At 37.6% G+C, this 21,219-nt stretch overlaps 1 protein-coding gene across 4 annotated transcripts in view; it reads left to right on the forward strand.

Annotated features, from left to right (window-relative positions):
• The window catches only part of LOC143244745 (galactosylgalactosylxylosylprotein 3-beta-glucuronosyltransferase 2-like), a 114,542-nt gene that overhangs the window by 20,642 nt on the left and 72,681 nt on the right, over positions 1 to 21,219 (forward strand). For all 4 annotated transcript variants that reach the window (XM_076489963.1, XM_076489961.1, XM_076489960.1 and 1 more), the window contains one exon: positions 10,133 to 10,566. In XM_076489963.1, the coding sequence (XP_076346078.1) occupies positions 10,133 to 10,566 (434 nt within the window). The remainder of the gene's footprint in view (positions 1 to 10,132; positions 10,567 to 21,219) is intronic.

A 21,219-nucleotide genomic window follows, 5' to 3' on the forward strand; every position in this document is an offset into this window, starting at 1 on the left:
TGTGTTGTTTGTTACCGTGTACCGTATCGTATTCGGCTTCCACTGTATTTCTTGGTCGTGTGTTGTGTAGTTTCTGTGCTGTTTAGCAGTCTTTTCGTGTGTGTGTGTATGTGTATAGGTCGGTATGGTTACGGACAGATGGCCATACTCTGTGCAGTCTATCTGCTTTGTGGTGTCCACGGCCACGCTACCCTCAGCGTCATAGACGCCGTGAACGCTGCTGTCAGGGGTAGCCATACTGAATGCTTGCAACATTTTGGCAACGAGCGTTATGTGGCGACGCTGGCATCGACCGCTCACGCCCGTCGCCTGCTTGACCAGGGGGACTTTCCCTTGGGCGACCAGAATGTGTCTGTGGAGCCGGCCGGGATGAACATTAAGTGGGTGACTCTCCGGTTGGCCTCTTTTGAGATGTCCCATAACGTCGTCAAGGACGTGTTGTTGGCGTATGGGTCAGTGAGAAAAATTGAACACGAGGCACAACAGTCGTATCCAAATGTGTGCACAGGAAATCGGTGTGTCTGTATGGACATGAGGACAGTGATTCCAAACTTTATATCAGTAAACGGTTTCCAGGTAATGTGGCATTACCCGGGTATGTGCCAGCTGTGTCGCTGCTGTGGCCTCAAAGGCCACCTACTGGCTGAGTGCCAAACCCTGCAGTGCGGGATATGTCTGGCATACGGACATGTGGACGGTTGGTGTACCATTACTTGCAATATTTGTAGTGGTAGCCACACGCCCTCGGTTACGTGGCCCGAAAGGGCGAAATGGACGGGGGCGGTAGCTCTTCTTCCCGCGTCGTCTGCAGTGGCTGTGGGTGGGGTCCCCGAGGGGGTGCCTGTCCCAGCGGCTGCCATCTCAGGGGAGGAGAGTCTCGGTTCCCTGAGGGGGGCTACGTCTCGCCCACCCTAGTCGTGGAGGCTGCATCCTCTGGGGTGGAGGGTGGCGCTTTAGGTGCCGTTCTAGTGGGGGCCTCTGAGGTGACTTTGGCCCGTCATTTAGGCTCTGGTTTGGATGGGGCCCCTGTGATGGTTCAGGTCGGACCAGGTGCTCCTGCGGCATCCCTTGTCTCCCTTTTGGCTCAGGCCTTCCTGTCAGGTGGTATGGGGGTTGGGGGCTGTGTGGGTGCTCACGATCCTGCCACCCCTTTACATGTTGGGGTGGGTCCTGCTGAGGAGGGTCCTGCCCCTGTTTGGGATTGGTCAGCAGTGGTTGATGGGGACTCTGTGGGGCCCCTGGCTTCCCCTGCTAGCGTCGCAGCAGCAGGGGGTTCCGTGGGACCCTCAGCGCAGGCTCTGGGGTTGGTGGATGTTCCGGCTCCCTCCCCCGAGGCCGTGCAGGCGCCGAACCCAACACTGGACGAGCTGCCGTCACCTGGACGTTTGGACTTTTCCAGTCTTCCCTGTCTCTCCAGACTGAGTGAGAATGGTGTGGAGGTGCAGGGGTCTAATAGCCCCATTTTGTTGCCAGACTTGGGTCCAGATTTCCCTGTTGTGCAGTGGCAGTGGTCAGATGTCAGCGGCTGCTGCTGCAAAGAGGGGTGGGGTCGGGTGGCCTCAAGAGGCCGCACGGCCCCCTGCCTCTGTCTACTCAGTCAAAGCAGCAGCATCACTGATTTCTCCCCTCTGATTGGTTGATGGAATTTTCTTGCATCTCTTTAAGCATCCAGGGGATGTGTAACATTGCTGAGCAATTTTATGCATTCTCCCTGTTCAACCGCTTTGTGGTTGGTGCCATATTTTTTGCAAGAAACCCATTTTGCCTCTCGGAGGGACCATTTTTCCTTTTCTTCACATTACCCTGTCTGTGCCTTTTGGTCGTTTGGTACTACACGTTAGCGTGGGGTGAGAATTCTCTTTCACCCGCATTTTACCGGGACCATGCTGAGGGATGGGTGGGTGGTGTACGTTGATGTCGCTGGGGGTTGTAAGATTCGGCTTGTCAATGTCTATGCACCTGCCCGGTCTGGGGAGCGGAAGGCCTTCTTTTCGGGCTTGGACAGGTTCATGGTTACATTGGCCGATATCGTCCTTGATGGCGACTTCAACTGTGTCTTGGATATTCACCTCGACAAGATTGGGGGTGATCCTCTTTCTGGTGATCAGTTTATATGGTCTTTGTGTGCAATGCTGTCAGATTTCCCCTTTTCCGATCTCTGGTGTGTGCTGCATTGGTCTGTTTTTGTGGCAACCTGGACTGGTCGGGACGTTTTTTGTTGCCTTGACAGGTTCTATGTGACACCTAGCCTTCAACAGAGCCTCAGTGGGGCTGCGGTTCAGCGGGTTGGGGATGTCTTGTTTCATGTGTCTGACCATTAGGCTCTTCTCTCCATATGCCGGGATTTTGTCCCCGTTTTTCGGGGCCCCAGTGTGTGGAGGCTCAACGTCTCCCTTCTTGCTGAGGATGAGGTTGGGGCCGATTTGCTTGTCCTTGTTCGAGAGCTCTGTTCGGTCGAGTCTGTCACTGGGTCTTGGTTGGCGGGTCTCAAGGAAGCCTGTGCCTCCTTGCTGCAGCAAGCTGGCATTTGCAGGCCCGCTGCCCTGCCTTGCTGGGCAAGCAGGACACCTTGGGTGCCTTGCTTGGCGGCAGACCAATGGATCAATGCGTCCTCTCAAACATTGAGACACTCCATAGGAAATGATTTGGACTGTTTGAAACTGTTTTATGCTGTGAGCATCTCTAGTCTGATCGAATCACTCGATCCCAGAACTTTCACTAGGGTTCTGCTGTGCAAGGCACGGGAGATGGCTAAGATCAAACACATCTCCAGTCTGGTGTTGGAGAATGGTCAATCATCATCTGACATCTCTGACATTCTAGACGCGTGCCTCGGCAAAGCTTTCCATCGAGTTCACCATGGATTTCTGTGGTTCGTTCTGGGGAGGTATAGCCTTTCTCCAGTTTTTGTCCAGTATGTGCAAGCCATGTACGCGACTGCTTCAAGCAGGTTCTTGGTTAATGGGTACCTGATGTCTTCTTTTCCCATCTCAGGGCTGCCTGTTGTCCACATCGCTTTATGCTTTGGTTATCGAGTGTCTGCTCTCTCATCTGTACCACTCGGTCCCGGTGCGTGGCCTCCAGATGCCAGTGGGTTTGAGCGTGACTTACGTTGAGCATGCAGACGATGTGAACCTATTTCTTGAGAACTTCACATTGTTAGGTTCTGCGCTGTCCTTTGTCCATTGATATTCGCGGCCTAGTGCTGCTCCAGCTGAATATTCCCAAGTCTCGTGCGCGGGGTTTGGCAAATGGGCCTCGTCTCCCGACTCCCCATTTGGTCTGGATTGAACCCCCTCCCCATCATTTGCTTTGGGGTTCGTTTTCTCGCAGCCCCTGGGGCTGCTTGGGAGGGGGTGGTTCAGCGTGTTGGTTCAGCAGTGCACAATTATTGCTACTGTCCTGTTAACCTGTTTGATAATGCAGAGGTGGTGAGGAGGATGATCCTCTCTTTGGTCCGTCTTGAGGCGGACTTTCGGCGGCTAGGTTTCGGGGAATTTTTCCTTCTCTGGCGGCCGGACGTCTCGACACTTTGCGCATTGGCGGGGGTAGGGTGGAGATTGGATTCTGAGCCGCCCTGCCTCCACACTTGCTTCATTGTTTTCTCTTGTATATATTTAATGGTTTTTGTATATATTTATTGTTTTTGTTTGTATATATTTAGTGTTTTCTTGTATATACTTCATGTTTTTTTCCACTTGTATATATTTCATGTTATTTGTTGTTTTTGTTTGGATCTATTTAATGTTTTTTGTATATATTTAATGTTTTTGTTATATATATTTAATGTTTTTTTCTCTTGTCATGCCTTTTGTACTGTTCCATTTGTAAATAAATTCAAAATTTATTCTCAACGCCAGCGAAATTTTCTTGGGCCGACTACTTGAAATTCTCGTTCCGTATCCCTCAGGGTTTTTTAGAAATTTGCAACACCAGTTTTACTATGCCCAATCTCACCAGCGATGGCACGTTGAGAGAGACCTTGCCTTTGCAGCTCGACAATTCTGCCACATTCAAACTCTGTCAAATATTTAGCCTTTATCATGTTTTTACCAAATGTAACACAGAAGATGTCAGTGGGAGATGTTGACAACGCTAATGCTTGAACATAAATGACTTAATTTCGTTGTAGCCCCCCGCTGGTACAGCGGTAAGTCTATGGATTCACAACGCTACAATTAGGGGTTCGATTCCCCTCGGTGGGCTCAGCAGATAGCCCTTTGTGGCTTTGCTAAAAGAAAAACACACAAACACACTTAATTTCGTTACGTGTTTACCGATTAACGCTTCGTTTCAGTATGGTCTTAAACTTTTGACCCGCTAGTATTTAGGCTAATTTCATAGTGTTCACGTTTTCCTTATTAAATACTACAAAAGTTTTTTGATTTTCCCTTATCTTATTTTCATCTTTCGAAGCTTTACTCAGGTAAATGGTTGAGTATAATAACGCAAAATGCATATTTTTGATTTATGTTCATTGGCCTTAAGATTTTGGCCAGCAGTGTACTATACAACTTAAATTATCTCTGAATAGGATTTAACTTTTTTTTGCAGTAAAAGATATTTACTTATGTGCATTAAAATATCGATTTTTACTTTCGTATATAACAGACTTCCTATTGTGAAGAAATTTCAGCAGCAAATTACTGCAACATGTGAAAGTTATCAGTACTATGGCCAACACCCGTCCCTATGATCAGCCAACATCGGTCTCCCTTAAGTCTACATTGTAGCTCTTTTTTATAGGTGTAAACTGAAATGTGAGGAAAAAATCCTGTCTTAACTGAAATCTTAGGTCGCAGACTTTTATGTATGGTCAAAACGTGATATTCTCATTTTTTACTCCTTACTTATCCTTACTCCTTATGTATTCCATCACTCTACTATATACTGCTTCATGACTTGCTTTGATGTTTAAACATTCTACTGCTTACATATTCTTAAATCTAACGCGTTAGCTTTAATTGTTTTTGTTTCTTATTCGTGGGCCCGGCATGGCCTAGCGCGTTAAGGCGTGCGCTTCGTAATCTGAGGATCGCAGGTTCGCGCCCGAGTCGCGCCAAACATGCTCGCCCTCCCAGCCGTGGGGGCGTTATAATGTTACGGTCAATCCCACTAGTCGTTGGTAAAAGAGTAGCCCAAGAGTTGGCGGTGGGTGGTGATGGCTAGCTGCCTTCCCTCTAGTCTTACACTGCTAAATTAGGGACGGCTAGCACAGATAGCCCTCGAGTAGCTTGTGCGAAATTTCAAAAAACAAATTTTTATTCGTTGTAATAAAGTAAACTTAGCATATAGAAATCAAGTTGAACGCAAATTTGTTTTCCCATATTTATCTTCATTTGTCAATTGTGGTTCAAAATAAGTGGTGTGTAAAAATAGCATTTCAGATATGCACATTGTTACCCATAAACTCATTGCAGTTGGTTTGGACGGTAAGAAGCAAAATTAAATTATATAGTCTTGTTATTGCTTGTTTAGTCCAAACACTAACATTGTTATATTTTATCTCGCTGTTTGCTCGTTTGGAATGGTAACATGAGTATAATCTTCCCTGCTTACTATTCATTCTGAAACTTTATGTTAGAAACTTATTTCATTATAAAGCGTAATATTCAAAATAATATTTCTCCGATTTTTCTATTAACAACGTAATATTAGCGTAGCTTTTCTCTCTCTGTTGATTCGTTTTGAAATTTAACAATAGAATAATGAGTTTCGCTGAATAAAAAAGGGGGCGGTTCATAAAACTCGCCGCATCCCGACTGTTGTTTACGTCTTTTCTTTTCTGCGTGCCATTATTTAACGCTTTCCATCTGCCATTACTATTAACATAGCATGTAGTGGGGTATCATTACATGTACCAAGACAGATGGAGAAAGCTGAGTGTCGTACACAGTTGACTTATTTTTATTTGCATTTATCCATATGTCCATTTCATTGACATATAAATTGGACGTTGAATGCAATTCTGGAAATAACTTGTTTTCTAGATCTGAGTCCATATATCTTAAGTTCTGTGTTTCCTTGTTCTTGTATTGTTTAAAACTAAAATTGGTTAATAACCGTTTGTTTTAGGTTAAACACAAAACTACACAATGGGCTATTTATGCTCTACCCATCACGGGTATTAGAACGCTGTTTCTAGCATCGTAAGTCTGCAGACAGACTGCTGTGCCACTCGGAGGCAGATAACTGCTCAAACATTTCTTAGTATTATTACCAATATTCATTTTTCAAAATATTAGAAACACTCCACTACAAATCAGCTAACTGTAATTTTAAAATCAGTGTTATATTTGGAAATACGATAAACTGTACTAGGATATCCTGTTGTTTATTAAACATCTCGCTCCTGTAGAAAGCTTAGATAATTTAACCAAAAGCTTGTGCATTAATTTAAAGAAAAACACTATAAAAAGTGGTGATAGTCCAAATAAATTACTTAATACTATAATAAAGTTGGTAAAAAGATCGTCAGAAACCTCTTTAATGAGGAAAACCCCATTAATCAGGTAAATAAACACTGGATGGATACCCTAAAAGTAGAGATACCCTACTTTTTAGGATTTGAAGAAAAAATAAAAATAATAATGAGCGTAAGAATCAACAATGTACCACGTGTGTATGTAAAATAATAGTGATTGCCAGTATTGTTGCCAACTGAAATTTCGAGAACATTGCCTTGAAACTTATAAATCGACGTGCCAAGGGACAATAACTTTGATACGCTTATCAATTGAAAAACTACAGAATTTATCCAGAAAAGTTATAGGTTTCGAAAATTATAAACCGTACAACTTTAAAAAATTAACTTCAGACGTTAGTATTTCTACAAGGACATTAGATATTGTCGTTAGTAAAAAGTCAGTTTGTAAGTGGTGTTAAACCAGACAAGAACAAAAAACAAAACAAAACTGGGTAGCTTAAAAGAGGTGTAACAATATTAACTCAGAATTAAATTTGGAAATGAAGTGAAATGTATATCTGACAATAGGAAATGCTTATTATATCACTCTAGTTTTATACAAGTGTGAATTAAAAATTACATTTAATAGAAGGACTATGGAAAAGTAAATTATATCGAATTAAACAAGTTATATACTGGCTATCAAAATTAGCATGAACGTTAAAGAAGTGAGTTTGGTCATATAGATTTACACTTCTCTAATTAACTGAAGATAGATTAAAAGAAGTTTAAAAACATTAATAACAATATAAAGTAGCTTTAAAAACGTTTATATGAAATATATGCAGAGCATGCTTACCCTCTCATAGAAAACGAGAAGAAATAAAACAGTAATGTATGCAAAACTGACAATCTTTGCTGAGTTCACAATACTTATGTGTCTTTCAATAACGATAAAGAATGCTGGTTATAACTGTGGTCAGTGGTGACTAAAGTGGAAATTTTGTGAAAGACTTAGTGCGATGCACTATTTGTTGCTATTGGATTTCGAGACAAACGTAACAAAGACGGATTTACTCAGAACTAATTTTCAGATGTTTTTGGCATATCCCTTATACTTGGTGACACGAGATGTGCATGTGTGCAAGTCAGGTGATATTTGGTAGATAAGTTCAAGAACTTGCACAACGCAATTAGTGGACATATTATGTAGATAATGAAAAGCAATTAATCCAGCGAAGGTAAAACAAATAATGCAAACGAATAAATAAATATTTTTATTCAGTAATGCAGTGTATAGTTATGAATTGTCACTTACTGACTAACTGTGAACATTATACGTGATGGGTTACTAGGGCCTATAAATACTAGGTTAGGTCAACAGAAATTCCTATTAAACATATTCAAGAGAGATAATTACCTAATTTATATTAACTGTCTATATACACAATAGATACAGGAAATTTAAGAAACAATTACCTGAGTAAAGTTAAATTATTTTACTAGTTATGGAAGGGCAATATATAATATTGCATATGAAAGAGGAAAAATATATTTCTAATCCTGTATTATGAGAAAGTATTTATTATTATGTTTATATATTTGTATATTTGGGAAGTATGGCATAGGTAAACTCCCCAACAGTATTGTCTGATGTAGATGTATATTGGTATTACCCGAATAAAGTTCGATAGTGTTCATATGAGTAACACAATTATATAAGGTGTTATTACCAAATACCGAAGAGTATCAGCTAACCACTAAATTGACACTACAATAGCTGAATTATTTTAAATATTTCTCCAAGACTGTAAGTATGGTTATAACAATGTATTGGTACTTCTAAAACGTATTATCAGCAGAAAATTCTAATTATTCTGAGACATTACATTATATTAATTTCATGTATAGTTAGATGTGCGGGCTCGGCATGGCCAGGTGATTAAAGCAATCGACTCGTAATCGGAGGGTCGCGGGTTCGAATCCCCGTCACACCAAACATGCTCGTATTTTCAGCCGTGGGGGCGTTATAATGTGACGGTTAACACCACTATTCGTTGGTAAAAGAGTAGTCCAAGAGTTAGCGGTGTGTGGTGATGACTAGCTGCCTTTCTTCTAGTCTTACACTGCTAAAGTAGGAACGGCTAATGCAGATAGCCCTCGTGTAGCTTTGCGCGAAATTCAAAACAAACCAAACTTATATGTGTATTTAAAAAACACCTCAGAAGGTGTGAAGACGATGGGAGGGCTGATTTTAATTTTTTAAAGAGAAAAAATATATCAAAAGTAAACCCTACATCAGTAAATTTCTGTTTTTCCATGAGAAAATATTAAGAACAACAAGTGTATTTGGGATAACATGAAATGTGTATGAAGTCTAAGGCTTGGTCTATACAAAACAGCTGTTACCTTACGTAAGTTTTTCGACATGAGACATATATTGGACAGTAGTGAACAGTACATGTTTTTACACGAGATACGGAGGACGGCGTTGACTAGTTCTTAATCTGTATGGGACAGAGATTAAGGGCATATATTTGTTTCAACATAAAATTGTGATAAATCAATAATTGATTTTATAAAAGTGTATCCAAGATGAGATGTTTGTAGGATAATAACGTTTTTGTTACAACTCGCCCTAAGTGACAGTGGTATAAACCAAGTTTGCTTCTTGTTATATATATTATACGTTTACAGAACTTAATGTTTTTGTTGTAAACATTACGTCTTTATGTGTTAACCTCTATATTTGAACTTGGTTTTCAAACGTGAGATGTTTTGGTCACATATATTTTATATCAGAACAGTTAAGACTTGAAATGAATTTAAATGCATTAAATTATCACTTGGATGTCTTCGTTGTTAGACCTAACATGATCTGGAGATTAGAGCGCTTGACTCACAATCTGCTGGTCACGGATTCAAATCCAAGTCACCGAATATGCTCGCCCTTTCAGCTATGGCAACATTATAACGTGATGATTAACTTCACTATTTTTTTTGGTAAAAGAGTATTCCAAACGATGGTGGTCGGTGGTATTAAGTAGTTGAATTGCCCTCGAGTAGCTTTAAGCGAAATTCAAACCAAGCCTTCGTTCTTAACAGTAATATATAAAATGATCTAACGTGTTAGAGTGTTTTCTAAAGCAGTTTCTGATAAGATTCCAGTAATATTACCAGGTATACAAGCATGAAAATAAAGCAGTAATAACGAAGAATAATTACCTAATGCTAAAAACTTCTTTAAGATAATAACATAACATGTTCGTCTTAAATTTTCTCTGGAATAAATTTCAAAATAGATGATCACTAACCCTGTTTTAAAATGTAATCTAACAAGAATGTTTTCATAGTTGATCTCTAATCTCCATTCCAAAAATTCTATGCATAAGGAAGTAAAATAACTTGATTTGGAGATTTTCCTGAATTTTCTTAAAAGAACTTTGAAACTGCTTGATATGTAAATTGAGAATTACGTTTGTAAGAATCAGAGTTTAAAATAAAATTGAAATGTTTGATTTGAAAGTTTTCTTGTATAAACTTTATGTGATGGATTTGAAATTACTTCTGTTTTTTTTTCAGATACGGATTGGAAAACTTTGATATTGCTATAAAAATAAATATCATTGTGAGAATTACAAATCCGTAAACTTTATTCTAAGCGAAATTTGTTTGCTTATTAGATTGATGAGTTGATAAATGAAAAATCTTCCACATCTTTTCCAGACACCAGTGTAACATATACTTACAGAAGTAGAGCTTGGAGGAATGAAGCGACTACTAGTGGTGAACCTGTCAAAACGATCCCCATAATCTATGCCATTACTGCTACGTACAGTAGACCCACTCAGATTGCAGAAATGACTAGACTTGCTCAGACTTTAATGCATGTATCAAAACTCCTGTGGATAGTAGTTGAACAAGGAACTGAAAGATCTCGCAGTCTAAATAATTTACTAAGAAAGTCTGGTATATCTTTTGTCCATCTCACAGCGCAAGAGAACCCCACAGCTATACAAGTATGCTATCCTAAGAAACCGTTTGGTAGTGTTCATTCACGCTACGCAGCGTTAGAGTGGATTCGACAACATGCTGAATCAGATGGGGTTGTTTATATGTTGGATGACGATAACTGTTACGACCTGAAGCTATTTGAAGAGGTAGGCCATTTGTGTGTATGTATGTTTGTACCACTATCAATTTAAACAGAGTTTAAGAGGAAATTAATTAAGTATATTTTATGCTATTTATACATGGTTAAATCACTGTTTAAAAGTACACATTCTATTTATTAATGCAATGTTACCACAGAAAATGAGTGTTGTTACCACAGGCTACAAATGCACTACCTGTAAGTGTAGTTGAAAGTAAACCTTTTATTATTCTACGTAAAATCCCATCATGAGTTTAATACGTTATTCTAATGCTAGAAGTGTAAGAAATAATATGGATGACTTTAACGCGCTGCTCACAACAGAATAATTCGATATAAAGGGAACAACTAAAACCTGGCTAAATATAGACAATTTTGATGACAGAAGTTCATTTGAAATGGTGTCTATACCCTAATAGACTTTGGATCCAGTCAGGGATTTTAGGTCTGATATTGCACGTACATCTACCCCACGGGGTACACGCAACCATCTTTTTATTCCTGGCAGTCTTCCTCCTTTCATGAATTTTCACCTTCTCCCTTACAAATTGGGTCTGCTTTTTGGTCAGTTTGCACTATTCCTCAGCTCATACCTTATTCAATATTGCCACCCATTCACTCCATCTTCTCACATTTTCCCTCACTTATCGTCTTCATCGTCCATTCATATCCCACAATTTTCATCGCCTCGCCTTTTTCTTGATGTCGAGATTTGGTCTTCCATCTGTGGCCTTGCAACATACTTTGATGCAACTTTAACTGGTAAGGGGCTTTTCTCTATCCTTTTATTACGTGGATTCTGCTCATTGGTGAGTTGTGCACGACTAGGCATTTTCTAACTTCAAATGTGCACTGTGAGTCATGTAGACTTGTGCTCTGTCATTCGTGGCTTTGCACACTTACTGTAGAGAAGGAGTGTTCCATAAGATCACTGAATCACTGAAAGGCTATCTGTCTCGCGATAATTGCTTTATAAACATGTCCATTCTATACGGTACCACCCATGGACTGCATTGGTAAAACAGAAGAGGATAGCTGCCCTTCCATGTCATGCCTTGAATGAATAAGTCAGTATGGTCTGCTTTTTAAAACAGGATTTTGTGGTCACTAATTGCACTGTATCTGGTGATAACGTTCCTTTGGTATATCTGATTTATTCTTACTGTTCTTCTTCGAGTGGAGTGTGGGAGTCTTTACCAAGCTGCTGAAGTGGTTGACTATGGAGGTACCCTCCTGATTGGTTTCCACACTAAAGTTGGCTGTAACCATTCAGTTGAGAATATGGCAGTGGTGTTTTGCTATTGTAGATGTGACATGGCCTCCACAAAAGTAGGTTTATTTTATCACTGGTTGACATGATCTTCTAATATTAATTTACGCACACAGTTGAACTCATTTGTTACATTATTGCTTAGTGTGTTCCCTGTTACACATTCCATACCAACCTGAGTTGGTGTGTTGCAAATGCAGTTCACTCCTTTTGATCGGAAACCTTCATAGTACCTTCACATGGATGTTGGTTCTTAATGTTGAGGTGTTGGATTCGAGTGAAGCAGCCAACAAAGATCATAACACAAGTTAAATTCATCTTCTCAATGCTGGATAATCAGTCTCAGATTGCTGTATCGTGTTGATCCTTGTGTAGTACCCAGCAATTGGAGTAGGTCTTAATTCTAAATTATTGAATTAAGTGTAAAGATGGTATGATCCTCTTTCTACCTTCATGTGGATGTCGGTACCACGTAGAAGAGGTTTAAGATGTAGTTTATTTACCTGGTATGGTATGATGTGCTGTGATCACTCTTCACCTCATGATTTCTGCCTTTGTGATTTACGAATTATACACATAAGTGAAGAATATACCTGGCTCACAAATGACGTGGTTCCCCTCCTATGATTTACAGGTCTAGGTCTCTTTTTCTCATGGTCAGAAGTATCATTCAGTCGCTTTTGGGATGCTTCTGTTATTCCCTCCTTCTCAATGTGGGATTCTAAGTATTCTTTTGAGAAGAGAGTATTGAATGTTATAATTTTCCTATACCGTGAATGTATTTCCAATAGGTACTTACCTTCTCACACTTCCCAACCTTTGGTGCTCACACATTATGCCAAACTTCGTAGTGAAGATTCAGTAGAGAAGTGTAGTGAGCATGCTGCACTACTATTGGTTGGCTAGTGATGCATAATGATTTGCATGAGAGACATGTTGAAATACACTAATTCCAATTAGAGGGGAGCTTGTGCGGTAGAGAAAACGTCCGCATACAGAAGGCAACACTGAACGAGAATAACTAATCTTGTGAGAAGAGTTAGTACCTATCAGAAATAGATTCTCAGTATTGGAGAATTATAACTTTGTGAAGTAATTTAACATAGTATAAAATTTTATGGGATAGTCAGGATTGTCTCGCTAGAGGAAAATCTTGACTTGCTAATCTTTTAAGATTGTTTTAAGAAATTGCTACTTATGTACACAAGAAATCAAAACTTCTTAAAATATTCTCTGTGGTATGTGGGATAGGTTCACTCATTGGATGGAAAAATTGTCTAGGAAAAGCAAGCTCAGTCAAACTTCATTAAAGTCCCTAGTGTGGTGTCTCAAGGCTTAGCGCTCAGAGCTTTGTTTTTGTTTTTTGTATTACATCAACGACACAGATGAAATAATGATCAGTAAATTGTTTAAATGCATTAATGACATTATAAGTGTAATTGTAATAGTAATAACCTTAGCAGTGTTTCAGAAAGAGAAAGATATTCGTATTCTGGTTTCTCAGTTTAAACCATCTAAGGCAGTGTGCTGTTGTTAGTGGCAGGACAAAATGGACTTTAAGTTTGAATCAACAAAAATATTCAATAAAAGTTAACGAGGCTATAATGTTGATGTTGCTGTTTGGTTTAATTGTGCTGGGACTATCTGTGCAAAATGTCATTAGTAGGAAAAGTAAAAGAACAAATATAATGTAAAAATAAAAGAATAAATTAATGCAAGTCAGATTCATTTTAATGCAATAAGTTAAAACTTGAATAATCCTATAATATTAAGTCAGTGGCCTGTAAATAGCTAAAAATATGATTAATCTGGATAATTTCACTGTCGTTAATGGCACTGTTTAATGACAGAAATAAATTCCAAAACATGACTAGAATGATTCCATCAGTGGTAATCGTAGTAATGGTACGGAAGCAAAAGGGTAGCAATTGTGACTTCAGTGTCTCATATACTTGTAGATCAGTTTCTTGCAAAAGAAAACAGCTTATGAAACTGTGTCCAATTCCTAGCCTAAACAAGACAACTTCCTCTCTCCGCTTCTTAAAGAAATTAGATGTTCGAACAACAACATCGGGCTTTGTTTAGAAAAGTCTGTTATTACATTGCTTACTCCAGTTCGACTGCCAGTTGGTGTAAAGTATTTCATTGACGATAGGCAAAAATTCTACAAAAGATACATGTGCAAGAGTAGATGGATTTAGTTGTTGTGTTTATTCTTAAAAATACTGACATCGCTGGAAATCTAGAAAAACTTAGTTTAAATGGACGACAAAGAGATGTGAACTAGTTGTTTCTGAGTATGGGTTTCTGAGAAAAATGGGTGAAAACTTACATTAATTCATTTCAGAGCCATCACAAAGCTACACAAGTCAGTATGTGTATTATATAGTACAGGTGGGGCATTTCTGCGTGATTCAAGGAAAATGAAATTGCATACAACTCGACAGCGACTACAGAATATATAAAGATGATCCTATGAGCAACCTCTGAGCCACAGTAAACTATAACAGATCGCACACAGTCTCCAGATATTAAATCATTCATAAAAACGAAAACATAAGAATGGTTTGTAAAATGTTCAGCAAAAGAAGATAGTACATCCAATCAAGAGTATCTGACCTCTCCAAATTACTCAAATAAAGGTTACATGTTGGGATGGTAACAAGCTATGACAGTGTTGGGGGATAACCAGATAGAGAAATATTTTTCCAAGTAATTTAATTGTGTGTAGAAATTAAAGTTGGTATATAAGAATAGAAGACAGTCTATTAGCAAAATTTACAATTGACTAAGTGTTGAAGAAACAGCGTCATGTGGGGCACTGTGATAAGGTTTGTAGCTTTGCAGCATATATAAGGAAAGTTGCAAATATCTGAGATGGAGTGGACGTTCATAAAATTCACTGTAGAAATTCCGGACTGAAGATGTGTGTAAAACCCCTGTGCAGAGTCTTCAAAGCAGAGTCGCAAGCCAAAGTAGAGGCCACAAATCCGTTGCCCAGATTTGATTAAATGAGAGCATGATACATCTTCAACTTAAGCAACATTTAAATTACTGTGTCTCGCCTTGATCTTCTTATTTTAGAAAAAAACAACAATAAAACATTCCGTTGTTTGAAGGACTTCAGAGGAGGGCTAGTAGAGAGGTTCCAGGGATGGAGGGATTGTCATATAAGGATAGATCAAGATCTTTGAGTTTTTTTATTTCTGAAAAAGAAATGTTGGAGGAGATCTAATTGAAGCTCTTAAGATTAAGGAATTCATAGTGTTGATGCATTATCTTTCCTTGTATTTAATGGTGCGAACAGCAAGAATAAAGGATACAAGTATAAGTGCTGGTAGGGTATAAATCATCTTGAGATAAAGCAGATTTATTTTTATAATAGTGTCGGTGGCATTTGGAGCGGATTTTGTTTGTATGTGATGTGGAGGGTGCAGTTAATCGAAGGGAGGGCTAAAGAAATATTTTAATAATAATACCTGAATTTGATTTCAGTAGTGGTTAGTTTCATTTTGTAGATAGGTTGGCCTAGGGGGAACAGAAATTCGCCTGTTTTCCTTTAATGTTGTTATATGATTGGAGAATTAACGAATTATACTTGCATAACGAGATTGTTAAATTAACTGAAAAAGTAAAGTACCCAACATTTGAAACAAAGAAGACTTCATTGCCTTCAAAGGAAGCATAACATTCTCCCAGTAGAGCTTTAAGACAAAAATATACTTCAGAATCCACACACTAAATCAGTGCAATGTAGTATTCTCATCCTCAAAATGAAGATTGTGATTACGAAATAGAACTCTTCAACAAAACGTCATTGTGATGGGCCCGGCATGGCCAAGCGCGTTAAGGTGTGCGACTCGTAATCTGAGGGTCGCGGGTTCGCATCCCGGTCGCGCCAAACATGCTCGACCTTTCAGCCGTGGGGGCGTTATAATGTGACGGTCAATCCCACTATTAGTTGGTGAAAGAGTAGCCCAAGAGTTGGCGGTGGGTGGTGATGACTAGCTGCCTTCCCTCTAGTCTTACACTGCAAAATTAGGGACGGCTAGCACAGATAGCCCTCGAGTAGCTTTGTGCGAAATTTAAAAAAAAAAAACAAAAACAAACAAGTCATTGTGATGAAAACTAGAATATATTTCTAGTAGTTAACAAAATAATAAACAAATGTTTGAAGTTGACAAGTTCTCAAGCTAAAAGTTCACAAGATTCTATCCATGTCTGATACTTAACTGCTATTCTTGTGAGAAATATGGCCAAATAAACTATAATTATTGCAAGAAAATTGAACTATATACTTGTATTATTCCCCATTGTATTGGAATTTTGTGTCTTTGAATTGTAGACAAGAAACATCTGTGCAAAGTGGAGTATCTGTGGAAAGTATGTCAAAGTGTGAAACCTAGGATCGCACATGCTGCCCTTTGCATGTGTATTTTGTATTAAAAGTAGCAATATCTGTGAATACAATAACCCTAGTATCAGAATGAGCATAATTGAAGAAGATGAAAACATTTACAATGGCAACACAGGCTGTGGAACCTTTCTCTTTTACTTAAATTAACTCTCAATATGATATGATAAATTATGTTAAATGTAAGTAAAATAAACGACGTTTTACAATACATCGCAATAAACAATTAAAATGTCACAAGAAAAATACATAAGATAAAACAAAGAAGATCTATAAAGGGAAAAGAGAGAAACGTTTAAAGTTCAAGAGATGCATGTACTGAACAAAAGATGATTAAATATTTTAGATGCAAGAAAATCTTGTAAGAGAATCAACTACAATTTACCTATTCAAACAGGGTCAAATTTCTCAGAGTGCATTTGTTGCCCACATCATCTGGTAAATTCTACTATAAAACAGGAATGATGGATTCTCCTAGCACTTCTAAACTTGCGGTATGTCTGCGGACTTCCACCACTAAAAACTGAGTATCGATATCTGAGTCCATTGTGTAACTTTGTGCTTAATTCCAGTTGAAAAAATAAATAAACTTCTACACAACCGATAGAGTATAGAAATAGTTAGTGCATGCCTAAATAATTATCCAGATAAACTCAGCAGACACGAAGGCTCAAAACTGAAACTTTTGAGAATGTGCAACTTACACACATACACACAGAAAGATTAAAATATGTTAAAATATCGCCTTTTTTTTAGTAAACATAAATGAAACTAAAAAAAAGGCGATATGTTACATATACCTCACTTCTTTTTCCTTTGACTTTAAAGCTACCGCTGTATTCCCTAACATTACATTTTAAATCCAGTGTCATGATAAAACATAAAATTGCAGAGCAGTGGTGTTTATTTGGTAACTCATACTTATGCCACACACTATAACAAGTAGACAAGCAATGTCCTTTAACAAAGATTAGATAATTTACCACATTAGAACTTAAGAGGAAACACCCTTTGGTGCAGAAATACGTTATATTACAATACAAACTGTAAATAAATAAATCTTTTAACAACAACGAGTAAAACACATAAAACAAAACCTATGTTAAAACTTCTATAAATGTGTACCATCTTTACTTCTACAAAACCTTGAATATTAATCGCATTTCAAAATTACACAAGATGTATTTAAAACTTAAATTATATAATTTATGGAGAATATATTTCAAATTCCTATTATGTGTAAAATTCTTTCACTTTTATAAACTTACAAACGAATTATGCTTAACATCGTTATACAAATATTTATGTATGTAAAATAAATTTATATTGACAACACTTCAATGATGAATCGATCTTGAAGTAAATATCACATGTAAAACAATTTCGGTTCTACAATATTCTGGTCATAAATTGCTTGAAATTTATAAAATATTTTCTTGGAACCCCACTCAAAATTCAGTATTATTGCATTTCAAATAGTAGCCTCTCCATGGTGAACAGAGATGCATTGATGGGTGTCATTGTTTTTTTGACTTTCTTTCTTTTTGCCAGATCCTAGGTTTAAATCAGCTCTACACGAACTTGTAGAATCTTTCGAACCGGGTTCAAATTCCTTTCATACCAAACATACTCGCCCTTTTACCCGTGGAAGTATTATAATGTGACGATCAATCCAACTATTCGTTGGTAGAAGAGTAGCTCATGAGTTGGCGGTGGGCGGTGATGACTAACTGCCTTCCGTCTAGTCTTTACACTGCTAAATTAGGGACGGCTAGCGCAAATAGCCCTCGAGTAGCTCTGCGCGAAATTCAAAATAAACAAACAAACTTTCTCATATGAATGTGCCGATTTTCATTTATGTATATTACTATCTTAGAAATAGTAGTTTTAGAAATATATATCTCCTGGAATTTACATCTCTTTCCTATTTGCTACGAAAGCTAAATGTAGAAATATTACACCATTACAAGAGTGGTAGTAGGACGTTATGATAAAAATATTAAAACCAGAATGTTGGGACGTTGCTATATTTCATCTATGAGTAGAGATACACTGAACACCTGAAACATCTTGCCTGGAAAAACAGTTGAGAATATCTGAATTGGACATGGTAAGTAAATGTTTTTCTATGACCACTTCTCTTGACGAATCCAATGTAGCATGGGGAGTAACTACAATAGACTTTGATTTCAAGAAGAATTTGCTGTCTCGTGATTAAGATGTTTCAACTAAGACTTCCCCAAATCATAGCTTCTTAACAGGCTTAGTGGACGTACCACCAAGCCCCTCTAATCCTTTCTGGATTGGGAAAAGGAGGCATCTGCCCTAAAGGTTACTCAAATAATAAATGAAGAATCAGAAACCGAGTTATAGTTGGAGATTGTGACTTTAAACACAGTTTCCAAGCATGGTCACTTTCCAAAATTATTATATATTTTTTGATTATCCACGAGAAAAAAAGACTCAATATTCACTGGTCTCACGTACCACAGAATCTTACATGAGGATGTTCTATACTGCCAAACTGAGACAGTGCAGCTACCCAAAGAATGAGAATGTCAAATGCTGGAACTGAATTGAACAAAGCCAAACCAGCTGACTGGCTCTGGCAGGGATTTCAGAGTCATCCGCCTACAGAAGCTAAAAGTAAAAGTGGTAGCTGTGTCTTAACAACAGGGGTTTAAAATGTAATAGGTCTTATACCATTGAATTATGACAAGTATAATTAAAATTACGCTTTCCAACTTTTAAAAAACCTTCACACTGTACTAGTTGTTGTTCTTGCAAGAAATTATTTATATAAATAGTGTTCCGACCACTAGTGTGTTCGTTTTATTCCATTCAGCCTGAAAATTTTTGAATTGAGCAAAAATCGTCATCGGCAATGGATATAGTGAAGATACTGTGCTTGGAATACACTAATCTAATCCTTGAGAATTCAAAGGGGAAGATAAAGTATGTAGTATTTCAGATATAATGACCTAATGTTTATGGTTAAGTTCTGTTTAATTAATTGTGTAGTAATTTAATTAACTTAGTTGTATGGATTACCGCATGGAAGGCTTTGCGCCAAATTTTTGAAGAAGTATTATACAATGGACTAACTGATTCTTGATATTACTTTTCTTTTCTTGAGATTACTAAATGGTGAGATGGACATAGCACTCCATAAATATCATATACACACCATTATTATAAGGTTTTTCTGTATTTATATGGTTTATTGACCCAAGCTGTGCTAATGAGTCTTGAATAAGCAAAAATACAGTCAACAGCAGAGGGCACAGCGAATCAAAAAATATAATGATGTTAGTAAAGCAAAAAAAAGGGAAAAGTAAATCTTTAATATCATTTACGATTATTGATATACCAGACATGTCAGTGTTGTCGTACATGTTCATAAGCGTGTTTATGAGAGGAGGTTAATAATTTAGATTTAATGTTTTTAATTTTGCTTAACTGAATAAATACTGCAAATGTGCAAATCAGGTATTAACAAACTATGTGAGAAGCAGTAGGAGACTCGGCCCTCTCTGGGTGAACTGGCAAAGCACACTATTGGTGACCTGATAATTTGTGAGAAGTATATCAAATTGCAATACATATTCTATTTACATATTATCAGACAACACGTGAGGAATGCAAAACTTGCAAATAAAAAATATAACCCATGCCAGAATAATTTTGAATTTATTCTAAAAACAATCCTTATCTCGTAAATTAAAATAATAAGCACTTATGATATTAGCATATTTAGTAGTATACAAAACACATGTAAAAGTATATTTCCTCCTAAAGATCTGGTGTGTATAAAAATAAAAATATATGTATATTTTATATATTATTATGTGTCCAATCGGTATACACATAGCATATGAAATAATGCATGTGAGTGTGTAATGTGTGCGTGCATCTCAAAATCTGAATTCAATACATCGACAGACACTAAACTTCATTGGGTTAGTTTGAGAGTACCTCTATGATTTGATTGTGAGGTGTCTGAGGTAGAATACTGATTTTACTGCTTATGAGCATGAGGGCTTCGAAATTCTTAGGTGTCAACAGCCTTCGTAGTCTCGTTTTTATCTTTAGCTTTCAAAAATATCTTTAACAGTGAAAGATATTACGTAAGTTATTCGGGCTCTTAAACACAGTTTGAATGTTTCAGTATCAGTGACAGCAGTTTATATGCAAACGCGAATAATCAGTTTATGAAGACTAATCGAATAGAATTTATATACATCTACTATTAAAGATGAAATTGGAACAGAAAAGAACTTTGAGATCAACAAAAGAGATAGAACACAGCACAGTATTAAATGCTTTAGCTGCAATAAGTTAATTTAACGTACATCGAAATGTTACGATATATGTGCACAGACGCATCAGCAAAAATACATTTTGATCAAGAGATAACTTCAATAATGAAAATAGAGAGAGTGGTGAGACAGGGTGGTCCAATATCTTCGAAACTGTTTACATCAATTTTGCAAGAAGAATTTAGACAAACTGGATTAGACATTGGAGGTATAAAAATAGATAGCGAGACATTAACAGATCTAAGGTTTGCAAATGTTCACCTCTTTACAAATTAAACAAAAGGATGGAAGTCCTATTTAACAGTTTGTATTCCAGTAGTAAAAAATAGCAGTATAAGAAAGGAAAAAAACAAATATATGACCAACTATGATGACACAGATATCTTTAAAACTGATAATGAAAAAATATCAGGATGAAAATGTTCAGGACAAACCCTCAAAATGGAAAACACAGCAAGGGAAAAAATATAGTAAGATTAAATGCAACATGGTCATGTTTTGGATGTTATAAAGAAATTCTAGAGGAATAAGATATCCCCATTACTTTGAAAAAAAAATCATGGATTAGTGTGAATTACTAACCTTAAAATATGGCAGCCAAACATGGACACTAACAAAAAGAGATGAGGAAAGAGATAGAAACCAAACAAAGAGCTA

The sequence above is a fragment of the Tachypleus tridentatus genome, chromosome 2 (assembly GCF_004210375.1).
Source record: "Tachypleus tridentatus isolate NWPU-2018 chromosome 2, ASM421037v1, whole genome shotgun sequence".
Classification (NCBI taxonomy): domain Eukaryota; kingdom Metazoa; phylum Arthropoda; class Merostomata; order Xiphosura; family Limulidae; genus Tachypleus; species Tachypleus tridentatus.